General features: G+C 48.2%; 1 protein-coding gene across 5 annotated transcripts in view; it reads right to left on the bottom strand.

Annotated features, from left to right (window-relative positions):
- znf423 (zinc finger protein 423) overlaps positions 1-20598 on the bottom strand; it is a 170162-nt gene that overhangs the window by 94388 nt on the left and 55176 nt on the right. For 4 of the 5 annotated variants that reach the window (XR_008066407.1, XM_035790946.2, XM_035790947.2 and 1 more), the window contains exon 3: positions 18971-19177. Coding sequence is in view for 3 of the 5 variants with exons in the window: in XM_035790946.2 (XP_035646839.2) it covers positions 18971-19177 (207 nt within the window). In the remaining 2 variants the exon portion in view is untranslated. Of the gene's footprint in view, positions 1-16796; positions 16990-18970; positions 19178-20598 lie in introns of those variants that run through there. The other variant, XM_052465698.1, reaches the window with a different exon arrangement.

Raw genomic sequence — 20598 nt, 5'->3', positions numbered from 1 at the left:
AACGGAAGGTGGCTGGCCATGAGAAAAAAAAAACTAACCAGTGACCATCTTCCAATCTACAGTTTGCTGAGATGTGATTTGTGTATCTTGACAAGCTGTTCATTGGTCTCCTCCTCCTCATTACCCAATACCCCCAGTCTCTGTGCTCCCTTCAGCTTTCCTTAACTTTTCCACACAGTGGCAGAGTGCTGGAGGATTATTAGTGTTCTCCTCGTGCCTCCGATCCATACCGACCCTTATCAGCCCCTCACCAGTCAGCCCCAAGTCCCTCACAGCTGTCAGCCCCCCCTAGCCTCTCCTCCCAGCCTCCCCCTCCCCCTTTATCTGCTCACTCACAGGCCGCACTGTTTGGCAGCCGACCGGGGGGGTGAGCAAGTCTCTCTCTTCTCTCCAAAGCCACAGCCACCCCCCCACATCAGCAACAGCATCATCACCACCCCAGCCCTCCCTGCCTTCCCCAGCACATGGAAACAGGCCCGCATTGCTGTGCCGCGTCCTGGGGGAGTTCATTACTCGAGCAGGGCGCTCCCACCAGTGAGCCAGAGTGCAGGCCCGCCACGTCCCCACCGCGCTCCACTGGAGCTGCTCTCATTAAAAGGAAAAAAAGAACGAAGGAGAAAAAAAAGAGTGAAAGAAAGGAAAGAGACTTCTTGCTTCTGAAAAGACATTGATGCAGCAAGACTAATAACGTGACCGCTTAAAAAATATATATGGTTGTTGTTGTGTGTTTTGTTGGGTATTCGAAGTCTTGTCTGATTCTATCCCCCATGGCTCTGCTTACTTGTTTAGAACTATGTTTTCGATCATATTTGAAAATTAAAAGCAGATTTAAATATTTCAAAAGCTCTCCTCTGTGCGTGGGATGTGGGGAAGAGGGAATATAGGGAGGATTCTCTTGGTCCTTAACCCCAATTCTGGGTCTTCGGCTTTGAGCTCACTGCCTGGCCCCACAATGCTCCCCACCCCCTACCCTCTCCTTGGGGTGGCTCCAATGTCACAACCACTGACAAATCAATGCTCACTCACCTATACACATTTTGTTTCCCCCAGCAAAAACAACTCAAATATGCCTCCCCCGACATCATAGCCAACCCCTCTACCTCACCCAGTGTGGAAGCACCCCCACGCCATCACCCACCTCCCCCTCATCTCCAGTGACTGCCAAAGAGCAACGAATCCGAATCAGGCACTAAGCAGGCCAGCTATTTCCAGGGACAAAGGACAGGGAGAGGAGCAGTGTGGAGCAGGCCTGAGGGGGAGGGGGAGGAGGGAAACAATGGCTGCTCCAGGCCCCCAGGGAAGAAAGCCAGTCACATGCTGACGTCAGGGGGTGGGGTGGGGGTAAGTGGGTGTATGAGAGAGGCTGCCAGAGGCTGGTCCAAGCCCCACTGGGGAGCCCTTCGTACGGGAAGAACTGGAGACCAGAGCCTCCCCTAACTCCCATCCAACCGTAGCATAGCTGACATCACATCGCCTCCTCTATGGCTGACTGCTCTCATCAATTTCACTGTAATGTCTTCCATTGTCGCTACTAGCGCTGCTTCCTCAAAATAATATGCTGTCCACCCAGTCTCCCTCCATATCACAGTCTGTCCTTTTCCTCCCATTCTCTCTCCATCTCTTCCCGCAGTGCCCCCTCATTATGGTTGCTGAGTGGTATAGACTGACCCAGACATGGGCTGCCTGCCTCACAATTAAAACATCCCCTTTAATGCCAGCCTACAGCCTCTCAGATTCCATCACACACACCTCAAAGCCGCCCTCTAAGATTACAGAACAGTCCACACATAAAAAAAGGGGCCAACCGGTCTGACAGAGAGCTGCAAAAACAACAAAGTGTGTGTGTTTATATATATATATATATATATATATATATATATATATATATATATATATATATATATATATATATATATATATATACAGTTGAAGTCGGAAGTTTACATACACTTAGGTTGGAATCATTAAAACTCGTTTTTCAACCACTCCACAAATTTCTTGTTAACAAACTATAGTTTTGGCAAGTTGGTTAGGACATCTACTTTGCGCATAACAAGTCATTTTTCAAACAATTGTTTACAGACAGATTATTTCACTTTATAATTCACTGTATTTCAAGGCCTACCTTTATACTTTGCTTAACATCATGGGAAAATCAAAAGAAATCAGCCAAGGCTTCAGAAAAAAATGTGTATGCCTCCACAAGTCTGGTTCATCCTTGGGAGCAATTTCCAAATGCCTGAAAGTACCACGTTCTTCTGTACAAACAATAGTATGCAAGTATAAACACCATGGGACCACGCAGCCGTCATACCACTCAGGAAGGAGATGTGTTCTGTCTCCTAGAGATGAACGTACTTTGGTGCGAGAAGTGCAAATAAATCCCAGAACAACAGCAAAGGTGCTGGAGAAAACAGGTACAAAAGTATCTATATCCACAGTAAAACGAGTCCTACATCGACATAACCTGAAAGGCCGCTCAGCAAGGAAGTAGCCGCTGCTCCAAAACCGCCATAAAAAAAGCCAGACTACGGTTTGCAACTGCACATGGGGGCAAAAATTTTACTTTTGGAGAAATGTCCTCTGGTCTAATGAAACAAAAATATAACTATTTGCCGATAATGACCATCGTTACGTTTGGTTGGAAAAGGGGGGAGGCTTGCAAGCCGAAGAACACCATACCAACTCAATCATCAAGTTTGCGGACGACACAACAGTGGTAGGCTTGATTACCAACATCGACGAGGCGGCCTACAGGGAGGAGGTGAGGGCCCTCGGAGTGTGGTGTCAGGAAAATAACCTCACACTCAACGTCAACAAAACTAAGGAGATGATTGTGGACTTCAGGAAACAGCAGAGGGAACACCCCCCTATCCACATCGATGGAACAGTAGTGGAGAGGGTAGCAAGTTTTAAGTTCCTCGGCATACACATCACAGACAAACTGAATTGGTCCACTCACACTGACAGCGTCGTGAAGAAGGTGCAGCAGCCTCAGGAGGCTGAAGAAATTCAGCTTGTCACCAAAAGCACTCACAAACTTCTACAGATGCACAATCGAGAGCATCCTGGCGGGCTGTATCACCGCCTGGTACGGCAACTGCTCCGCCCTCAACCGTAAGGCTCTCCAGAGGGTAGTGAGGTCTGCCCAACGCATCACCGGGGGCAAACTACCTGCCCTCCAAGACACCTACACCACCCGATGTTACAGGAAGGCCATAAAGATCATCAAGGACATCAACCACCCGAACCACTGCCTGTTCACCCCGCTATCATCCAGAAGGCGAGGTCAGTACAGGTGCATCAAAGCTGGGACCGAGAGACTGAAAACAGCTTCTATCCCATCGCCAAACCGGTCATGCTGGAGGATGTTGCAGGCAGAAGAACGTTCTCCATGGCATCTCCAGACTCTGTCACGTCTGTCACGTGCTCAATGTGAACCTGCTTTCATCTGTGAAGAGCACAGGGCGCCAGTGGCGAATTTGCCAATCTTGGTGTTCTCTGGCAAATGCCAAACGTCCTGCATGGTGTTGGGCTGTAAGCACAACCCCCACCTGTGGACGTCGGGCCCTCATACCACCCTCATGGAGTCGGTTTCTGACAGTTTCAGCAGACCCATGCACATTTGTGGCCTGCTGGAGGTCATTTTGCAGGGCTCTGGCAGTGCTCCTCCTGCTCCTCCTTGCACAAAGGCGGAGGTAGCGGTCCTGCTGCTGGGTGGTTGCCCTCCTACGGCCTCCTCCACGTCTCCTGATGTACTGGCCTGTCTCCTGGTAGCGCCTCCATGCTCTGGACACTACGCTGACAGACACAGCAAACCTTCTTGCCACAGCTCGCATTGATGTGCCATCCTGGATGAGCTGCACTACCTGAGCCACTTGTGTGGGTTGTAGACTCCGTCTCATGCTACCACTCGAGTGAAAGCACCGCCAGCATTCAAAAGTGACCAAAACATCAGCCAGGAAGCATAGGAACTGAGAAGTGATCTGTGGTCAGCACCTGCAGAACCACTCCTTTATTGGGGGTGTCTTGCTAATTGCCTATAATATCCACCTGTTGTCTATTCCATTTGCACAACAGCATGTGAAATTCATTGTCAATCAAAGTTGCTTCCTAAGTGGACAGTTTAATTTCACAGAAGTGTGATTGACTTGGAGTTGTGTTGTTTAAGTGTTCCCTTTATTATATCGGGGCGGCAGCGTAGCCTAGTGGTTAGAGCGTTGGACTAGTAACCGGAAGGACTAGTAACCGGAAGGTTGCGAGTTCAAACCCCCGAGCTGACAAGGTACAAATCTGTCATTCTGCCCCTGAACAGGCAGTTAACCCACTGTTCCCAGGCCGTCATTGAAAATAAGAATATGTTCTTAACTGACTTGCCTGGTTAAATAAAGGTAAAATAAAAATAATAATAATTACATTTTTTTGAGCACACACACACACACACACACACACATTCATAAAAAATCCTACAATGTGATTTTCTGGATTTTTTTTCTCATTTTGTCTGTCATAGTTGAAGTGTACCTATGATGAAAATTACAGGCCTCTCATCCTTTTAAGTGGGAGAACTTGCACAATTGGTGGCTGACTAAATACTTTTTTGCCCCACTGTATATATTCCCTCATCCCCCCTCTCTCCTCCTCTCTCGGCACTGCTTTTCCCTGACATTTCACATGACAAAAGGTGAGCCACACCTGTACACAGGGTTAAAACTATTATGAGCTCTCCCACGGCATACTGGCCTTTGCCACTGCTGTGTGCGTGTGTGTGTGTGTGTGTGTGTGTGTCTGTGTGTGTGTGCGTGTCTGTGTGTGCGAGTCTGTCTTCAGCGGTGTGTTAGATAATGTGTGAGGCTGTGTCCTGTAAATGACCCAGAGGTTTTCTGCAGTTTGTTCCAATATAATGTGAGGTCCTCTAGAAAATACACACAGAGTCTTCAACAGGGGTGGAACGGTGACAGAGGCAGGAGGAACAGCTTATCTACAGGGATCCATCTCAGGCCTACAGCCCAATGGACCCAGGCATAATGTTCAGACGAGAAATCAGATAAAATATGTGTATGTGACCGACAAAATTTGATTTGATTCAAGCTAGTGTTGTTGAGGAGACTTTGCAGGGTGAAGGAGACTAAGTCAGAGAGAGAGAGGGGCAGTTTTAAAGTGAGAAAGAGAGACATGTTTGGGGCACACACTACAGGGTGTATGAGACAGAGCGAGAGAGAGAGGGGCAGTGTTGAGGTCTACTCAACAGGGTGCATGGGAGAGGGGATGTGACAAGGGGTGGTTTTGGGGGAGACTCTACAGGGTGAATGAGATGGGGGGGTCCAAGAGAAAAGTATGTTCCTCATTATCCTGGCTCCCTGGAAGGGGCCTGGTGTTGGCTCTATTCTGACCCTCACCAGGTCACAGGGTCAGTGCGGCCCACAGGGTCAACACCTCAACTCCACTAACCAGCACCAATCAGACAGACACGCTATTATCACAACTAGGGGACAAAAACAGCTGGTCCAAAATACATTAGCAGATTAGGCCTCAAAACTCACATACTAACACACACACACACACACGTATTAATATATACGTACATAGTAACACAACGACAAAGGAATATCAGCTCCTCAATTGAGGAAGTAGACACCCATTACCTTCCTGAAATATTTTGCTGTTACTTTGACAGCCTACAGGAAATTACTGACAAACTCAATCATCTGGTCCCTTAGTCTGAACATTGAACCAATGTCAATAAGGAATAGGACGACACTGAACTCAAACATAAGACATTGGTCTCAGCACATAGTCAATGTTATGTACATTTACATTTTTAGAAGCTGCATGTCATCGCTGTTTGAAGAAAACCTTGTTTTTGTGCCAATATACACTACCGTTCAAATGTTTGGGGTCACTTAGAAATTCTCTTATTTTCCATGAAAACATACATGAAATGAATAGGAAATATAGCCAAGACGTTGACATGGTTATAAATAATTATTTTTTATTGAAATAATAATTGTGTCCTTCAGACCTCCATTTGCAGCAATTACAGCCTTGCAGACCTTTGGCATTCTAGTTGTCAATTTGAGTTTGAGTTTATTTTATTTTTACAGGGACAGTGCACATTAATCAACGTTTCAGTAAAAGTGCCGGTTTTAGCCAGCCGGGTAATTTGTTGAGGTAATCTGAAGAGATTTCATCCCATGCTTCCTGAAGCACCTTCCATAAATTGGATTGGCTTTATAGGCACTTCTTACGTACCATACGGTCAAGCTGCCCCCACAACAGCTCAATAGGGTTGAGATCCGGGAGCTGTGCTGGCCACTCCATTATAGAAAGAATACCAGCTGACTGCCTCTTCCCTAAATAGTTATTGCATAGGTTGGAGCTGTGCTTTGGGTCATTGTCCTGTTGTAGGAGTAAATTGGCTCCAATTAAGCACTGTCCACAGAGTGTGGCATGGCACTCCAAAATGGAGTGATGGCCTTCCTTCAAGATCCCTTTTACCCTGTACAAATGTCCCACTTTACACCCACCAAAGCCCCCCCAGACCATCACATTGCCTCCACCATGCTTGACAGATGGCGTCAAGCACTCCTCCAGCATCTTTTCTGCATCTCATGAATGCTCTTCTTTGTGATCCGAACACCTCAAACGTAGATTTGTCTGTCCATAACACTTTTTCCAAACTTCCTCAGTCCAGTGTTTGTGTTATTTTTCCCACCTTAATCTTTTATTTTTATTGGCCAGTCTGAGATATGACGTTCTCTTTGCAACTCTGCCTAGAAGGCCAGCATCCCGGAGTCGCCTCTTCACTGTTGACATTATGACTGGTGTTTTGCAGGTACTATTTAAGGAGAAGTCCATCTTTAATTCTGTGAATAACACTTGTATCTTTTATCAATGTTTATTATGAGTATTTCTGGGATTTGATGTGGCTATCTGCAAAATCACCGGATGTTTTGGAATCAAAACATTACTGCACGTAACGCGCCAATGTAAACTTAGATTTTTGGATATAAATATGCACATTATCGAACAAAACATACATGTATTGTGTAACATGATGTCCTATGAGTGTCATCTGATGAAGATCATCACATTTTTGTGATTAATGTTATCTATATTTCTGCTTTTTGTGACTCCTATCTTTGGCTGGAAAATGGCTGTGTTTTTTTTGACTTGGCTCTGACCTAACATAATCATATGTTGCGCTTTCGCTGTAAAGGCTTTTTGAAATCGGACACAATGGGTAGAATAACAAGATGTTAATCTTTCATTTGCTGTACTGGACTTGTTAATCTGTGAAAGTTACATATTTCTAAAAAATATTTTTGAATTTCGCGCACTGCCTTTTCAGCGGAATGTTGTCGAGGGGTTCAGCTAGCGGAACGCCTGCGCTAGAAAGATTAATGAAGCTGCCAGTTAAGGATTTGTGAGGCATCTGTTTCTCAAACTAGACACTAATTTACTTGTCCTCTTGCGCAGTTGTGCACCGGGGCCTCCCATTCTTCTTTCTATTCTGGTTAGAGCCAGTTTGCTCTGTTCTGTAAAGGGAGTAGTACACAGTGTTGTACAAGATCTTCAGTTTCTTGGCAATTTCCCACATGGAATAGCCTTCATTTCTCAGAATAAGAATAGACTGACGAGTTTCAGAAGAAAGTACTTTGTTTCTGGCCTGAAAACCCACAAATGCCGATGCTCCAGATACTCAACTAGTCTAAAGAAGGCCAGTTGTATTGCTTATTTAATAAGCACAACAGTTTTCAGCTCTGCTTGGATAATTGCAAAAAGGTTTTCTAATGATCAATTAGCCTTATAAATGATAAACTTGGATTAGCTAACACAACATGCCATTGGAACCCAGGAGTGATGGTTGCTGATAATGGGCCTCTGTGCGCCTATGTAGATATTCCATTAAAAATCAGTCGTTTCCAGCTACAATAGTCACTTACAACATTAACAATGTCTACACTGTATTTCTGATCAATTTGATGTTATTTTAAATGGACAAAAAATGTAGCTTTTCTTTAAAAACAAGGACATTTTTAATTGACCCCAAACTTTTGAACGGCAGTGTATGTATTGAAAGCAGTAACTCTTCAATGTACAAAGAAAATGTATTTAAAATAACTTCTAAAGTTTCAAAACATGTATGTTTGTTGATGGCAAAACATGTCTGTTTTTAAATGTCCTGAAAAGTGTTTTCAGACAGCAATTTATGTGAAAATATCTGAGAAATTTACACCAAAACCCTGTAGCACAGGAATATAAATGAATGTATGGAAACACATGCAGTCCTCCCCCTCTTTCTAAAACTCTGAAAAAAACCAGTGTGGATATTCCACCAGATTTAGGTTTTTTTCCTGGGCACACACAGACAGCACAAATATTTACTATGTGCTCTTCAGACTGCGAGCTGAACACAATAATAGAGGGGGAAGTTACATTTTTAATCGTACAATTTTTTGCCTTCAAGCAAACAAGCTGAATACAAGAAGGCTAGCGCCAACACACACACACACTTTTTGTGTCCTTCGGCAAATTCTCCTTTTTCACTCTTGCATGAAGTACAAAAAAATGAAGAGGAGAAGAGAAGGAAAGGGAAGAGAAAACGTCCCCACAGAGTTTTTCTCCCTTCCTGGTGCGAGCTCGGGCCCCCGCAGAGCCCCTATGTAATTTCCAGTCCCTCAGAATTCAGGTATTAATAAAGGCCCCATGGGGAACTGCACACAATATAACCCTACATTTTCAGGCATTATGAAAGGACGCCCCCAGGGGTCTTTGGCTCAAATGTATGAAATGCAGGCATTGTAAAAAAAACACCCCAGGGGAGTCCCCCTGCAATAGAAATCTGCTGAATTCAAAGCATTTTCGGGGCTCTGGTGGGAGCCATTACTCCCTCTGGAAGCTTTTTTCCCTATTTTTTTTACAAAACATGTGTTGCTGACATGTTGACAGATTGCTGTTTAGGTGCATGCACAAGCCGAGTCTTTTCAGAGACAGAGCACCGCACTCTGCCAGAGGCTCTCAGCGCCCAAAACTGGTACCATCCATTTTATAACAGGGAGAGGAAAGTAGGCTGAGAGAGAGAGAGAGAGAGAGAGAGAGAGAGAGAGAGAGAGAGAGAGAGAGAGAGAGAGAGAGAGAGAGAGAGAGAGAGAGAGAGAGACAGAGACAGAGACAGAGAGACAGAGAGAAGAAGAAAGAGAGGGACGGAACAATAGAAGAGGAATAGAAAGACAGAACGAGGGAGGAGAATAAATGGAGGGAGGAAGAGGGAGAGAGAGAGAGAACTTTGTGAAAAATGAACCCTGTGATGAACAACAACCCTCCTCCACCTCACCCCCACTTCTTCCGCTCTCTGCATGCTGTGCCCCCCTTCCCTCCTCTCAATCCTCCTCTCCTATAGAGGCAGGGCTCTTGCTCTCCCTGGAAAACCTGAGTTTACAACCAGCTGTGACTGCATTTGTATCTGTGCCAAGGGCTTAGTGGAGGAATCTTCAGGCCACCCTTAGGCTCCAAACAGAGGGAGGGAGGGAAGGAGAGCGGGAGGGAGAAAGAAGGAAACGGAGGGAGAGATACAGAGAAAGCAGCAAAACCCAGCTAACACCAATAAGATGTGATATACCCACAGTCCAATGTGTTTACTCTGTCAAACACACTCAAATCAAAATAGCTTTTACTTAATAGACAGAAACAGACAAAACCACACACAAACAGTACCATATGGTGCACACACACAAAGAAAGGAGCTGTCTGGTGATTTTGCCTCAGGTTGCAGGCCTCTCTTATCCCAACCTCTTCTCACTAGTCGCTCACTACTACTCTCTCCTCCCTCAACCACCCTCGCCTTCTTTTTCTCGCCATCTCCCTCAACCACCCTCACCTTCTCTTTCTCTCCATCTCCCTCAACCACCCTCACCTTCTCTTTCTCTCCATCTCCCTCAACCACCCTCACCTTCTCTTTCTCTCCATCTCCCTCAACCACCCTCACCTTCTCTTACTCTCCATCTCCCTCAACCACCCTCTCCTTCTTTTTCTCTCCATCTCCCTCAACCACCCTCTCCATCTCCCTCAACCACCCTCGCCTTCTCTCCATCTCCCTCAACCACCCTCGCCTTCTCTCCATCTCCCTCAACCACCCTCTCCTTCTTTTTCTCTCCATCTCCCTCAACCACCCTCTCCTTCTTTTTCTCTCCATCTCCCTCAACCACTCTCATTCTCCTTGTCTTTCTCCCTCCCTCTCGATTGAGGAAAGTGATCTGTGGCTTTAATAAGAGCCCTGTCCTCGTGTCGGATCCAGCTGCCACAGTGACGACAGGCAGGAAGGAGAATGGAAATGTATTCATGGCGTTGGGAACCTGGGGCGAGGGGGGCACGGGGCACCCTAGAGACATCCAATCACCCAGGGACCCCCGCCTTAAACAGACACTCTACCCTCTCCTTTCTCCCTCCCCCTCTCTTTCTAGACAGATTCCCTGGCAGGCAGGCTGGGGGCTCTAACACCATGCCCACCTGCTGAGGAAAGAGAGCACAGCTGCACCCAGATAGAGAGAGTTTGAGGAGGAGAAAGTATATGATCTTAGAGGGAGAGCGAGAGAGAGAGAAAAAAAAAGAAGGGAGAGAGTGAAATGGAGCAGCAGTGAGAGTCAGATTCCAGTCTCCTCGTCTCATGGGTGACCGTGCCAGGCAGACAGAGGGCATACGGGGCATGCCGGAGCTCGACCTAAATGTCCCAACACCCTTTTCCTCTACCAAACACACACAGCCTGTGCTTCATGTCCTGCATGAACACACACAAGTAAACACCAATATGCTAGCACTTGCAATAGCCATACGTCTTAGAATGTATGCATGTTTGCATTAGTATGTATGAGACCAGCTATACATCAACTGCCGTGTTAGAAGGATGCTGAAATTCTCCCACTCCCTTCTCTCTCGCTCGCTCTCTCTCTCTCTTCCTCCCTCGCTCTGAGGTGAGGGTGTGAGTAATACAGTGCTTTCTAACTGCCGAGTCTGTAATCCCCCTCTCTCACACATACACTCTCTCTCTCTCTCCCCCGCGCTCCTAACAGCTCTTTTCAGTCTCCTGAAGGCGGGTTAACTAGTGCTCACCTCCTATTTGTATCTGACAGGCTGAAGCACCACCCCCCTCTCCTGACTGACAGTTCTCTCACCCACCCACAGAGCTCCACTGTTCAGCACTAGCAGACCCGTCACTGCCTACTTCAAAACTCTCCCTCTCTCAGTATCTTGCCACATTATCCTTCTTCACTGCATAGGTACCCTGGACCCTTCTGTGTGTGTGTGTGTGTGTGTGTGTGTGTGTGTGTGTGTGTGTGTGTGTGTGTGTGTGTGTGTGTGTGTGTGTGTGTGTGTGTGTGTGTGTGTGTGTGTGTGTGTGTGTGTGTGCTAACTCTCTGCCCCCCACTTTCCCGCTGCTATGCCACATGGGTTGAATTGCAGAGGTGTGTGTGTGTATGAGATGGGGGGCAGTCTGCTATATATAAACCAGCCAAACTAAACAGAGGATTGCAGCATAAACACAGGGCCCCCCACAGAATGGAGTGGAGGACGAGCCCGTTCTGTCTTGAGGAGGGGAGGGGGGGGTGGGGGGGTCTGAATGGTCCCATTGGCTCAGGCTGGCCCACTGGTTCTGTGATGGTGCCTTTGGTGTCTTAACCCCGGGGCCGACACCTCCTATGCCACCCCCCGGCACTCAGCTCCAGCCCTGCCAGGCCGTGGGGAGGCGGGCAGGGGCGGGGGTCATCTGTGCAGCGCTGCGGGGGAGAGGGGGGGGGTGCAGATGGAGGGGTTCTCACAGCCAGAGCCCAACCTTGACCGGTCGCAGGGCAGCAGAGCGGAGCAGCGAATGTTCTCCATTTGATCTCTAGGTTTTTTCCAAGCTCTCCTCGGGGAGCCAGTGCTACAGATTTCTTATCCTGTTGAGACTCTCCACAGACTCTTCCCACACAACGGCACGCATTGCAGAGATCAACCTCTAGTATCGGTCTCTCTGACACACACACACACACACACACACACAACCATGCATAAGGCCTAACACACCATTCATGTTCCACAGAAACACAGACGTACACACAAAAAACAAACTAAATTAAATAGAAAAAACACACTATACAGGCCTATGTCAAGGAAATAGACATCCTCTTAACAAACACACCGCTTCCACACAGCTAACACAAACACGACGCTTCCACACAGCTAACACAAACACACCGCTTCCACACAGATAACAAACACGCCGCTTCCACACAGCTAACAAACACTCTGCTTCCACACAGCTAACACAAAGCTTCCACACAGCTAACACAAACACGACACTTCCACACAGCTAACACAAACACACCGCTTCCACACAGCTAACAAACACACCGCTTCCACACAGCTAACACAAACACGCCGCTTCCACACAGCTAACACAAACACGACGCTTCCACACAGCTAACACAAACACACCGCTTCCACACAGCTAACAAACACGCTGCTTCCACACAGCTAACAAACACTCTGCTTCCACACAGCTAACAAACACTCTGCTTCCACACAGCTAACAAACACGCTGCTTCCACACAGCTAACAAACACGCTGCTTCCACACAGCTAACAAAACACGCTGCTTCCACACAGCTAACACAAACACGCTGCTTCCACACAGCTAACACAAACACACTGCTTCCACACAGCTAACACAAACACACTGCTTCCACACAGCTAACACAAACACACTGCTTCCACACAGCTAACACAAACACGCTGCTTCCACACAGCTAACACAAACACACTGCTTCCACACAGCTAACACAAACACACTGCTTCCACACAGCTAACACAAACACGCCGCTTCCACACAGCTAACACAAACACGCCGCTTCCACACAGCTAACACAAACACGCCGCACAGCCACACAGCTAACACAAACACGCCGCATCCACACAGCTAACACACACGCCGCTTCCACACAGCTAACACAAACACGCCGCTTCCACACAGCTAACACAAACACGCCGCTTCCACACACAGCTAACACAAACACGCCGCATCCACACAGCTAACACAAACACGCCGCTTCCACACAGCTAACACAAGCACGCCGCTTCCACACAGCTAACAAACACGCAGCTTCCACACAGCTAACACAAACACGCCGCTTCCACACAGCTAACACAAACACGCCGGATCCACACAGCTAACACAAACACACCGCTTCCACACAGCTAACAAACACGCCGCTTCCACACAGCTAACACAAACACGTCGCTTCCACACAGCTAACACAAACACACCGCTTCCACACAGCTAACACAAACACACCGCTTCCACACAGCTAACAAACACGCCGCTTCCACACAGCTAACAAACACGCCGCTTCCACACAGCTAACACAAACACGCCGCTTCCACACAGCTAACACAAACACGCCGCTTCCACACAGCTAACACAAACACGCCGCTTCCACACAGCTAACACAAACACGCCGCTTCCACACAGCTAACACAAACACGCCGCTTCCACACAGCTAACAAACACGCCGCTTCCACACAGCTAACACAAACACGCCGCTTACACACAGCTAACAAACACGCCGCTTCCACACAGCTAACACAAACATGGCCTCTCCAGCAGAGTCAACAGCAGCAGGAGGAAGGATGTATTGCAGTGAGTTTCTCTATAAAGGCCCAGCCCTGGACTAAACTAGACTGGACTAGACTAGAATAGACTAGACTGGACTAGACTGGAATAGACTAGACTGGACTAGACAAGACTGGACTGGCAGCCAGAGTATGCTAAGAGCAGCTCATAGTCTGGCTGATCACAGGGCTTCTGTACACTGGGTGGCCTATTGGTCATAAAAAATATTTCAGGGATGAAAACTAAAACATAAAATCTAATGTGGCCTGTTGGGACTCTTATGAGCAGAAAAAGATGAGAGAGAGCGCACGAGAAAGAGACGGGGGTCAGATCAGGGGAGACTATTACCCCATTAGGGCTCAGAGGGTGGAGGGGGCAGGCAGAGAAACCACGTGTTGAAAAGGGGTTTTGGGTGAGGCGGTGGAGGGAGCAGAGCAGCCCTTCAGCTCAACAGGCTTCCCAAACAAAGCTCTGGCCCACCAGGCCCCTACCAACACAGCTGCACTGCCCCGATACACAGACACTTTCTAGAGTTACTGCTTCTCTCGGATATGCCCAGGCAGAGCAGGTCTGTGTGGGCCATGGAGTGAGAGAGACCAGCATGCAGCACCCAGGGGGATATTACAGGATTTCAGGTGAAATTCACCGGTCACACTGGCTTATGTCAGCCGTGGAATGGTATTACTCCATGGCATTATGCCTGTGCTCAGTCCCCCTGCAGAGAGTATGGCCTCCCAGATCATTATGCCTGTGCTCAGTCCCCCTGCAGACAGTATGGCCTCCCAGATCATTATGCCTGTTCTCAGTCCCCCTGCAGACAGTATGGCCTCCCAGATCATTATGCCTGTGCTCAGTCCCCCTGCAGACAGACAGTATGGACATTATGCCCTCAGTCCCCCTCCCAGATCATTATGCCTGCCTCCCAGATCATTATGCCTGTTCTCAGTCCCCCTGCAGACAGTATGGCCTCCCAGATCATTATGCCTGTGCTCAGTCCCCCCCTGCAGAGAGTATGGCCTCCCAGATCATTATGCCTGTGCTCAGTCCCCCAGAGAGTGCAGACAGCCTGTGCTCAGTCCCCCTGCAGAGAGTATGGCCTCCCAGATCATTATGCCTGTGCTCAGTCCCCCTGCAGAGAGTATGGCCTCCCAGATCATTATGCCTGTGCTCAGTCCCCCTGCAGACAGTATGGCCTCCCAGATCATTATGCCTGTGCTCAGTCCCCCTGCAGAGAGTATGGCCTCCCAGATCATTATGCCTGTGCTCAGTCCCCCTGCAGAGAGTATGGCCTCCCAGATCATTATGCCTGTGCTCAGTCCCCCTGCAGAGAGTATGGCCTCCCAGATCATTATGCCTGTGCTCAGTCCCCCTGCAGACAGTATGGCCTCCCAGATCATTATGCCTGTTCTCAGTCCCCCTGCAGACAGTATGGCCTCCCAGATCATTATGCCTGTGCTCAGTCCCCCTGCAGAGAGTATGGCCTCCCAGATCATTATGCCTGCAGACAGTATGGCCTGTGCTCAGTCCCCTGCAGACAGTATGGCCTCCCAGATCATTATGCCTGTGCTCAGTCCCCCTGCAGACAGTATGGCCTCCCAGATCATTATGCCTGTTCTCAGTCCCCCTGCAGACAGTATGGCCTCCCAGATCATTATGCCTGTTCTCAGTCCCCCTGCAGACAGTATGGCCTCCCAGATCATTATGCCTGTGCTCAGTCCCCCTGCAGACAGTATGGCCTCCCAGATCATTATGCCTGTGCTCAGTCCCCCTGCAGACAGTATGGCCTCCCAGATCATTATGCCTGTGCTCAGTCCCCCTGCAGACAGTATGGCCTCCCAGATCATTATGCCTGTGCTCAGTCCCCCTGCAGACAGTATGGCCTCCCAGATCATTATGCCTGTGCTCAGTCCCCCTGCAGACAGTATGGCCTCCCAGATCATTATGCCTGTGCTCAGTCCCCCTGCAGACAGCATGGCCTCCCAGATCATTATGCCTGTGCTCAGTCCCCCTGCAGACAGCATGGCCTCCCAGATCATTATGCCTGTGCTCAGTCCCCCTGCAGACAGTATGGCCTCCCAGATCATTATGCCTGTGCTCAGTCCCCCTGCAGACAGTATGGCCTCCCAGATCATTATGCCTGTTCTCAGTCCCCCTGCAGACAGTATGGCCTCCCAGATCATTATGCCTGTTCTCAGTCCCCCTGCAGACAGCATGGCCTCCCAGATCATTATGCCTGTGCTCAGTCCCCCTGCAGACAGTATGGCCTCCCAGATCATTATGCCTGTGCTCAGTCCCCCTGCAGACAGTATGGCCTCCCAGACTCACATGTACTCAGAGTAATAGGAAATTAATGGAGCCACTTTATGAACCTGCTGCCGAGTGGCTGAATTACCTGCCACTTGTCTAAACACCTGGGACCCATCATCTAGTCTACTGCCATCCCCACAAGATGGCCTCCCAGCTCTGACTACCACCCATACCAAGGTGGCCTCCCAGCTCTGACTACCACCCATACCAAGGTGGCCTCCCAGTTCTGACTACCACCGATACCAAGATGGCCTCCCAGCTCTGACTACCACCCATACCAAGATGGCCTCCCAGTTCTGACTACCACCGATACCAAGATGGCCTCCCAGCTCTGACTACCACCGATACCAAGATGGCCTCCCAGCTCTGACTACCACCCATACCAAAGATGGCCTCCCAGCTCTGACTACCACCCATACCAAGATGGCCTCCCAGCTCTGACTACCACCCATACCAAGATGGCCTCCCAGCTCTGACTACCACCCATACCAAGATGGCCTCCCAGCTCTGACTACCACCCATACCAAGATGGCCTCCCAGCTCTGACTACCACCGATACCAAGATGGCCTCCCAGCTCTGACTACCACCCATACCAAGATGGCCTCCCAGCTCTGACTACCACCCATACCAAGATGGCCTCCCAGCTCTGACTACCACCCATACCAAGATGGCCTTTCGATTCTGTGAATCGCTAATCAAGTAAGCATGTGTAAGCACACACACAGAGTGTTGGCGTGTGTTTATCCCCAACAGATAGAGGGACGGAGGCAGCACAAGGCAGAGTCCCAGGGGTGCCACAGAGAACTTAAAAGGATTCGTCAGTGAATGTTTTTTAATTTACCGTTCTTTTCAATAATAATATTAAAGCTGAGGTCCAGGGGGAATACCAGCCACCAGTCGAAGCCTGGGATTATTCTGCAATCTCCACCACTCACTCCCTGGGGACCGTATGTTTTATTTCATTTCTTTCCTTCTTTCTTTTCTTTCACTCTCTCTTCACTCAGCAACATGTAGTTCTCCCTTGACTCTGAGCTGAAATCACATCTCCCAGCCTTCACTCTGACAGGAGGAGGAGGGGGGCAAAGAGGAACATCAGTGTGAGACACGTCTCAGTTCTGGGTCATCCAGTGTCATTCAGCATTAGGGTGCACGCAACACAATACGTAAACGTTAAATGTCCAACCAACCCCTGGGTCACTCAGTCATACACCTACCCTGTGTGAGTTCAGGCCATGCTCCCTCTCCCTGTCTAAACTCACGCAAAGCCCCCCATAGTCCCCAACGTGACTCCCCCTCCCCTATCAAACACACACACAAAATCGCGCTACGGGCTGTTATGTTAGGAGCTTGAGTGGCTCAGTCGATCGTTTTTGCGGTCATTAAGGAGCCTTGATTAATCTGGAACCAGATGCTCCTGCAGGGGGCCCTGGAGCCTTCCATTAATTCCAACGCTCCTAATAACTCCTATTGTGTGACCTGTGTTAGCTTTAAAACAAGTCTGTCCCTTAGGAACACTAAACAACACTGGTGTTAGTGGCGTATGACTACAGCCAACAGCAATAGGAGCCCGGAGAGTGGGGGGGGGCTTAGCCAGTCAGAACCAATCATGTGTCTAAGGCTTGAAGTGAAATATCAAATATAAATGCGCTCACATAGCTCACTTGTTTAATCTACACCAGTACGTACACCAAGGTCTGAATGGAATTAAACTGAGATGGGTCAAAAGGTACAACACTGGATATACATACCAAAGCAAACCCAGTCAGACAGTCACATAAGGACACATGCCCTGATTCCATCCAGTCTATCATGGCAATGTGCACATATTCACACACCTCCTTATTCTGAAAACTGCAGGCCTTTAGCTACCCGTGATGGGGTCCACCCAGCATTTACTGTGCACATTTCCTACAATTCAACAATATAATGACTATGGGGAAAAAGTTATTTGATATGCTACCATTTAAAGATGCACTATGAAGACATTTCTCTGCCATTTCCTGGTTATTACAATTCTTACACAGTACCAATCAAAAGTTTGGACACACCTACTCATTCGAGGGTTTCTCTTCATTTTTACTCTTTTCTACATTGTAGAATAATAGTAATCATCAAAACTATGAAATAACACATATGGAACCATGTAATAACCAAAATAAACATTTGTTTTATACATTGTAGAATAATAGTGAAGACATCACAAAACAATCACAACTGATTGGCTCAAATGCATTAAGAAGGAAAGACATCCCACAAATTAACTTTTAACAGGGCACACATGTTAATTGAAATGCATTCCAGGTGACTACCTCATGAAGCTGGTTGAGAGAATTCCAAGAGTGTGCTAAGCTGTCATCAAAGCAAAGGGGGGCTACTTTGAAGAATCTAAAATATATTGTGATTTGTGAAACACTTTTTTGGTTACTACATGATTCCATATGTGTTATTTCATAGTTTATGTCTTCACTATTATTCTACAATGTAGAAAATAGTACAAAAAGAAAAACCCTTAAATGAGTAGGTGTGTCAAAACTTTTGACTGGTACTGTAATTCGCTCAATTTCAGTTTGTGACAAAACAACCAAGTATAGTGTGGAGAATCATTGTACCATTTAAACCGCTGTGAAATATATTTTCCACAACAAAAATGTTTGTATTTTCAGCGGATTGAAGCTGGTGTACAAACCCGAAAGTAAAAGACGCAAAAACAAAATGTAAGAACGGGAAGCATAGAAATAGAGCACATAGAACAGATCTACCTTTCTTCTTAGACTTGATTTCTATGTGAATGACAGATCTATAGGTCACATTTCTATGTGAATTTGGTCAGGTCACCCAAAACGTTACATAATGTAGCTTTAAATACTACTCAAGGTATTGGATTGATTGAACTGAAAGGTGGTAACGACCCGAGTCCCCTGGCCCCAAAATAACTGTTTGTGGATGTAGCCCACCCTGTGTTTATCTTACCTGCAGTGTAGTGTACTAATCTCAGTGTGTGTATGATGTCTTAACCTGCGGGGCAGTGGTTGGTGCGGTGGTCAGTCAGCTTCGCCAGACACTCAAAGTCCTGCTGGCAGTTGTCGCAGGTGAAGATGGACTCATCGTCCAGGTCATCATCCCCAATGCGGTCGTCATGGCTGGTGACACTGTGGTCCCCATCCTCTAGGGCTGCACGCCGCTCCTTCCTCGCCGCCTCGCGGTCCAACGCAGCAGGGACATCTGGGACAAAAACACAGAGAGAGGGAAACTGAGTACCAGCATGTGACTCATACAGCTGGAACTTCTGATCTACTGGAGATTGGTCAGAGGTAATAGATTATTTTTTGATTGAGTCCATTTGTACCAGCAATTGAACAGGGCAAGCACTATTTCAAGTCCATCTCATACTAAAGATGTCCCTGGTCACATGCCCTGTGTGTGCTCTCTAATGGAGAGTCTATCTGAGGTGGCATTAGAGGGTGTATAAGGACTCAGGGCTCTGGAGGGAGACGACTCATGCCAGCCTGTGTGCCCACGCTGCCACTCATGGCATGCAGAGAGGAGGACCAGTGGAGAAATCGGCCTCCACAATCCTCCCTCCACCATTGTGGCTCCATTTTCACACCTTATTATCACATTAAACGCTCTGTTCCAAAAGGACTGGAGACTGAGGAGGGAGGGAGGGAAAGGGGCAGAGAGAAAGAAAGAGAGATGGGGAATGTCAGTGCAGAAGAGGAGGGTGGTAAAGGGAAAGAGAGATGGAGAGGGAGTGGGGGTGGTTTTGCTGGCTGGCTCCCTAAGGCTCCACATCCTGTCTAATCATGGTGGACTTGTGCAATCAGAGGAGAGCAGGAGGAGGCCATTCCTGCACTCCAAAGCTTTGATTTGGCAGTGCCCAGCGCTCTGCCCGCCCGCCATTCTGCTGCTGGTAATGGGCTCTGGCCCATGACCCCAGCCCCACAGCACAACTTAGGTAGGGAGAGAGAGAGAGAGAGTGTCTGGGCTGGATCAGTGAGATAGAGACTGTGTGTGGAGGTGCTCTAATTCCACACTCGTCCTCTCGGGGAGCGATGCGGAGGGTGGATGGTGGGATGAATGGAGCATTTAGGGGGGAAAGGAGTGGGAGGGTTATGGCCATCTGTCCAGTGGTGAGAGCACCGTCTGGACAGGGAGGAGAGTGGCCCCTAACTGATGCTACACGGACACAGTCCTACACTGCAGTCAAAGACACAGGCACCTTTCCACATCTAGACATGAACATACCCACATATTCACTGATATGCGCCTTAAACCATGTTTCATCCATGACAGAGGAAATGCATATTAGCAGTCAAACACATGCACACACATGAATGCACAATCAAACTAACATTAATACATGCATGTGTACACACGCACACACCTTCATTCCCCCAGGTGCCCTCACGCCAGAGGTATGGGTACTGCCAACTCCAGTACATGCCAGCACAACCGGCTACCATGACAACAAGGGAGGAGCCAGATGGGACCTTGCTCTTCCCCTCTCCACCCCCCCCCCCCCATCTCTCCTTCCCTCTTCTCCACAGGGCTCAGGGAGATGGATGGGGCTCGGCAGGAGGAAGAGGAGAGGATGAGAGTGCCTGGCACGGTTGGGAGGGTGTTTGGTGTGTGTGTGGGGGGGC

Source organism: Oncorhynchus keta, chromosome 17, assembly GCF_023373465.1.
Source record: "Oncorhynchus keta strain PuntledgeMale-10-30-2019 chromosome 17, Oket_V2, whole genome shotgun sequence".
Taxonomy (NCBI): domain Eukaryota; kingdom Metazoa; phylum Chordata; class Actinopteri; order Salmoniformes; family Salmonidae; genus Oncorhynchus; species Oncorhynchus keta.
The sequence above is the reverse complement of the archived record's forward strand: the minus strand, read 5'-3'. Positions and strand labels throughout refer to the sequence as shown.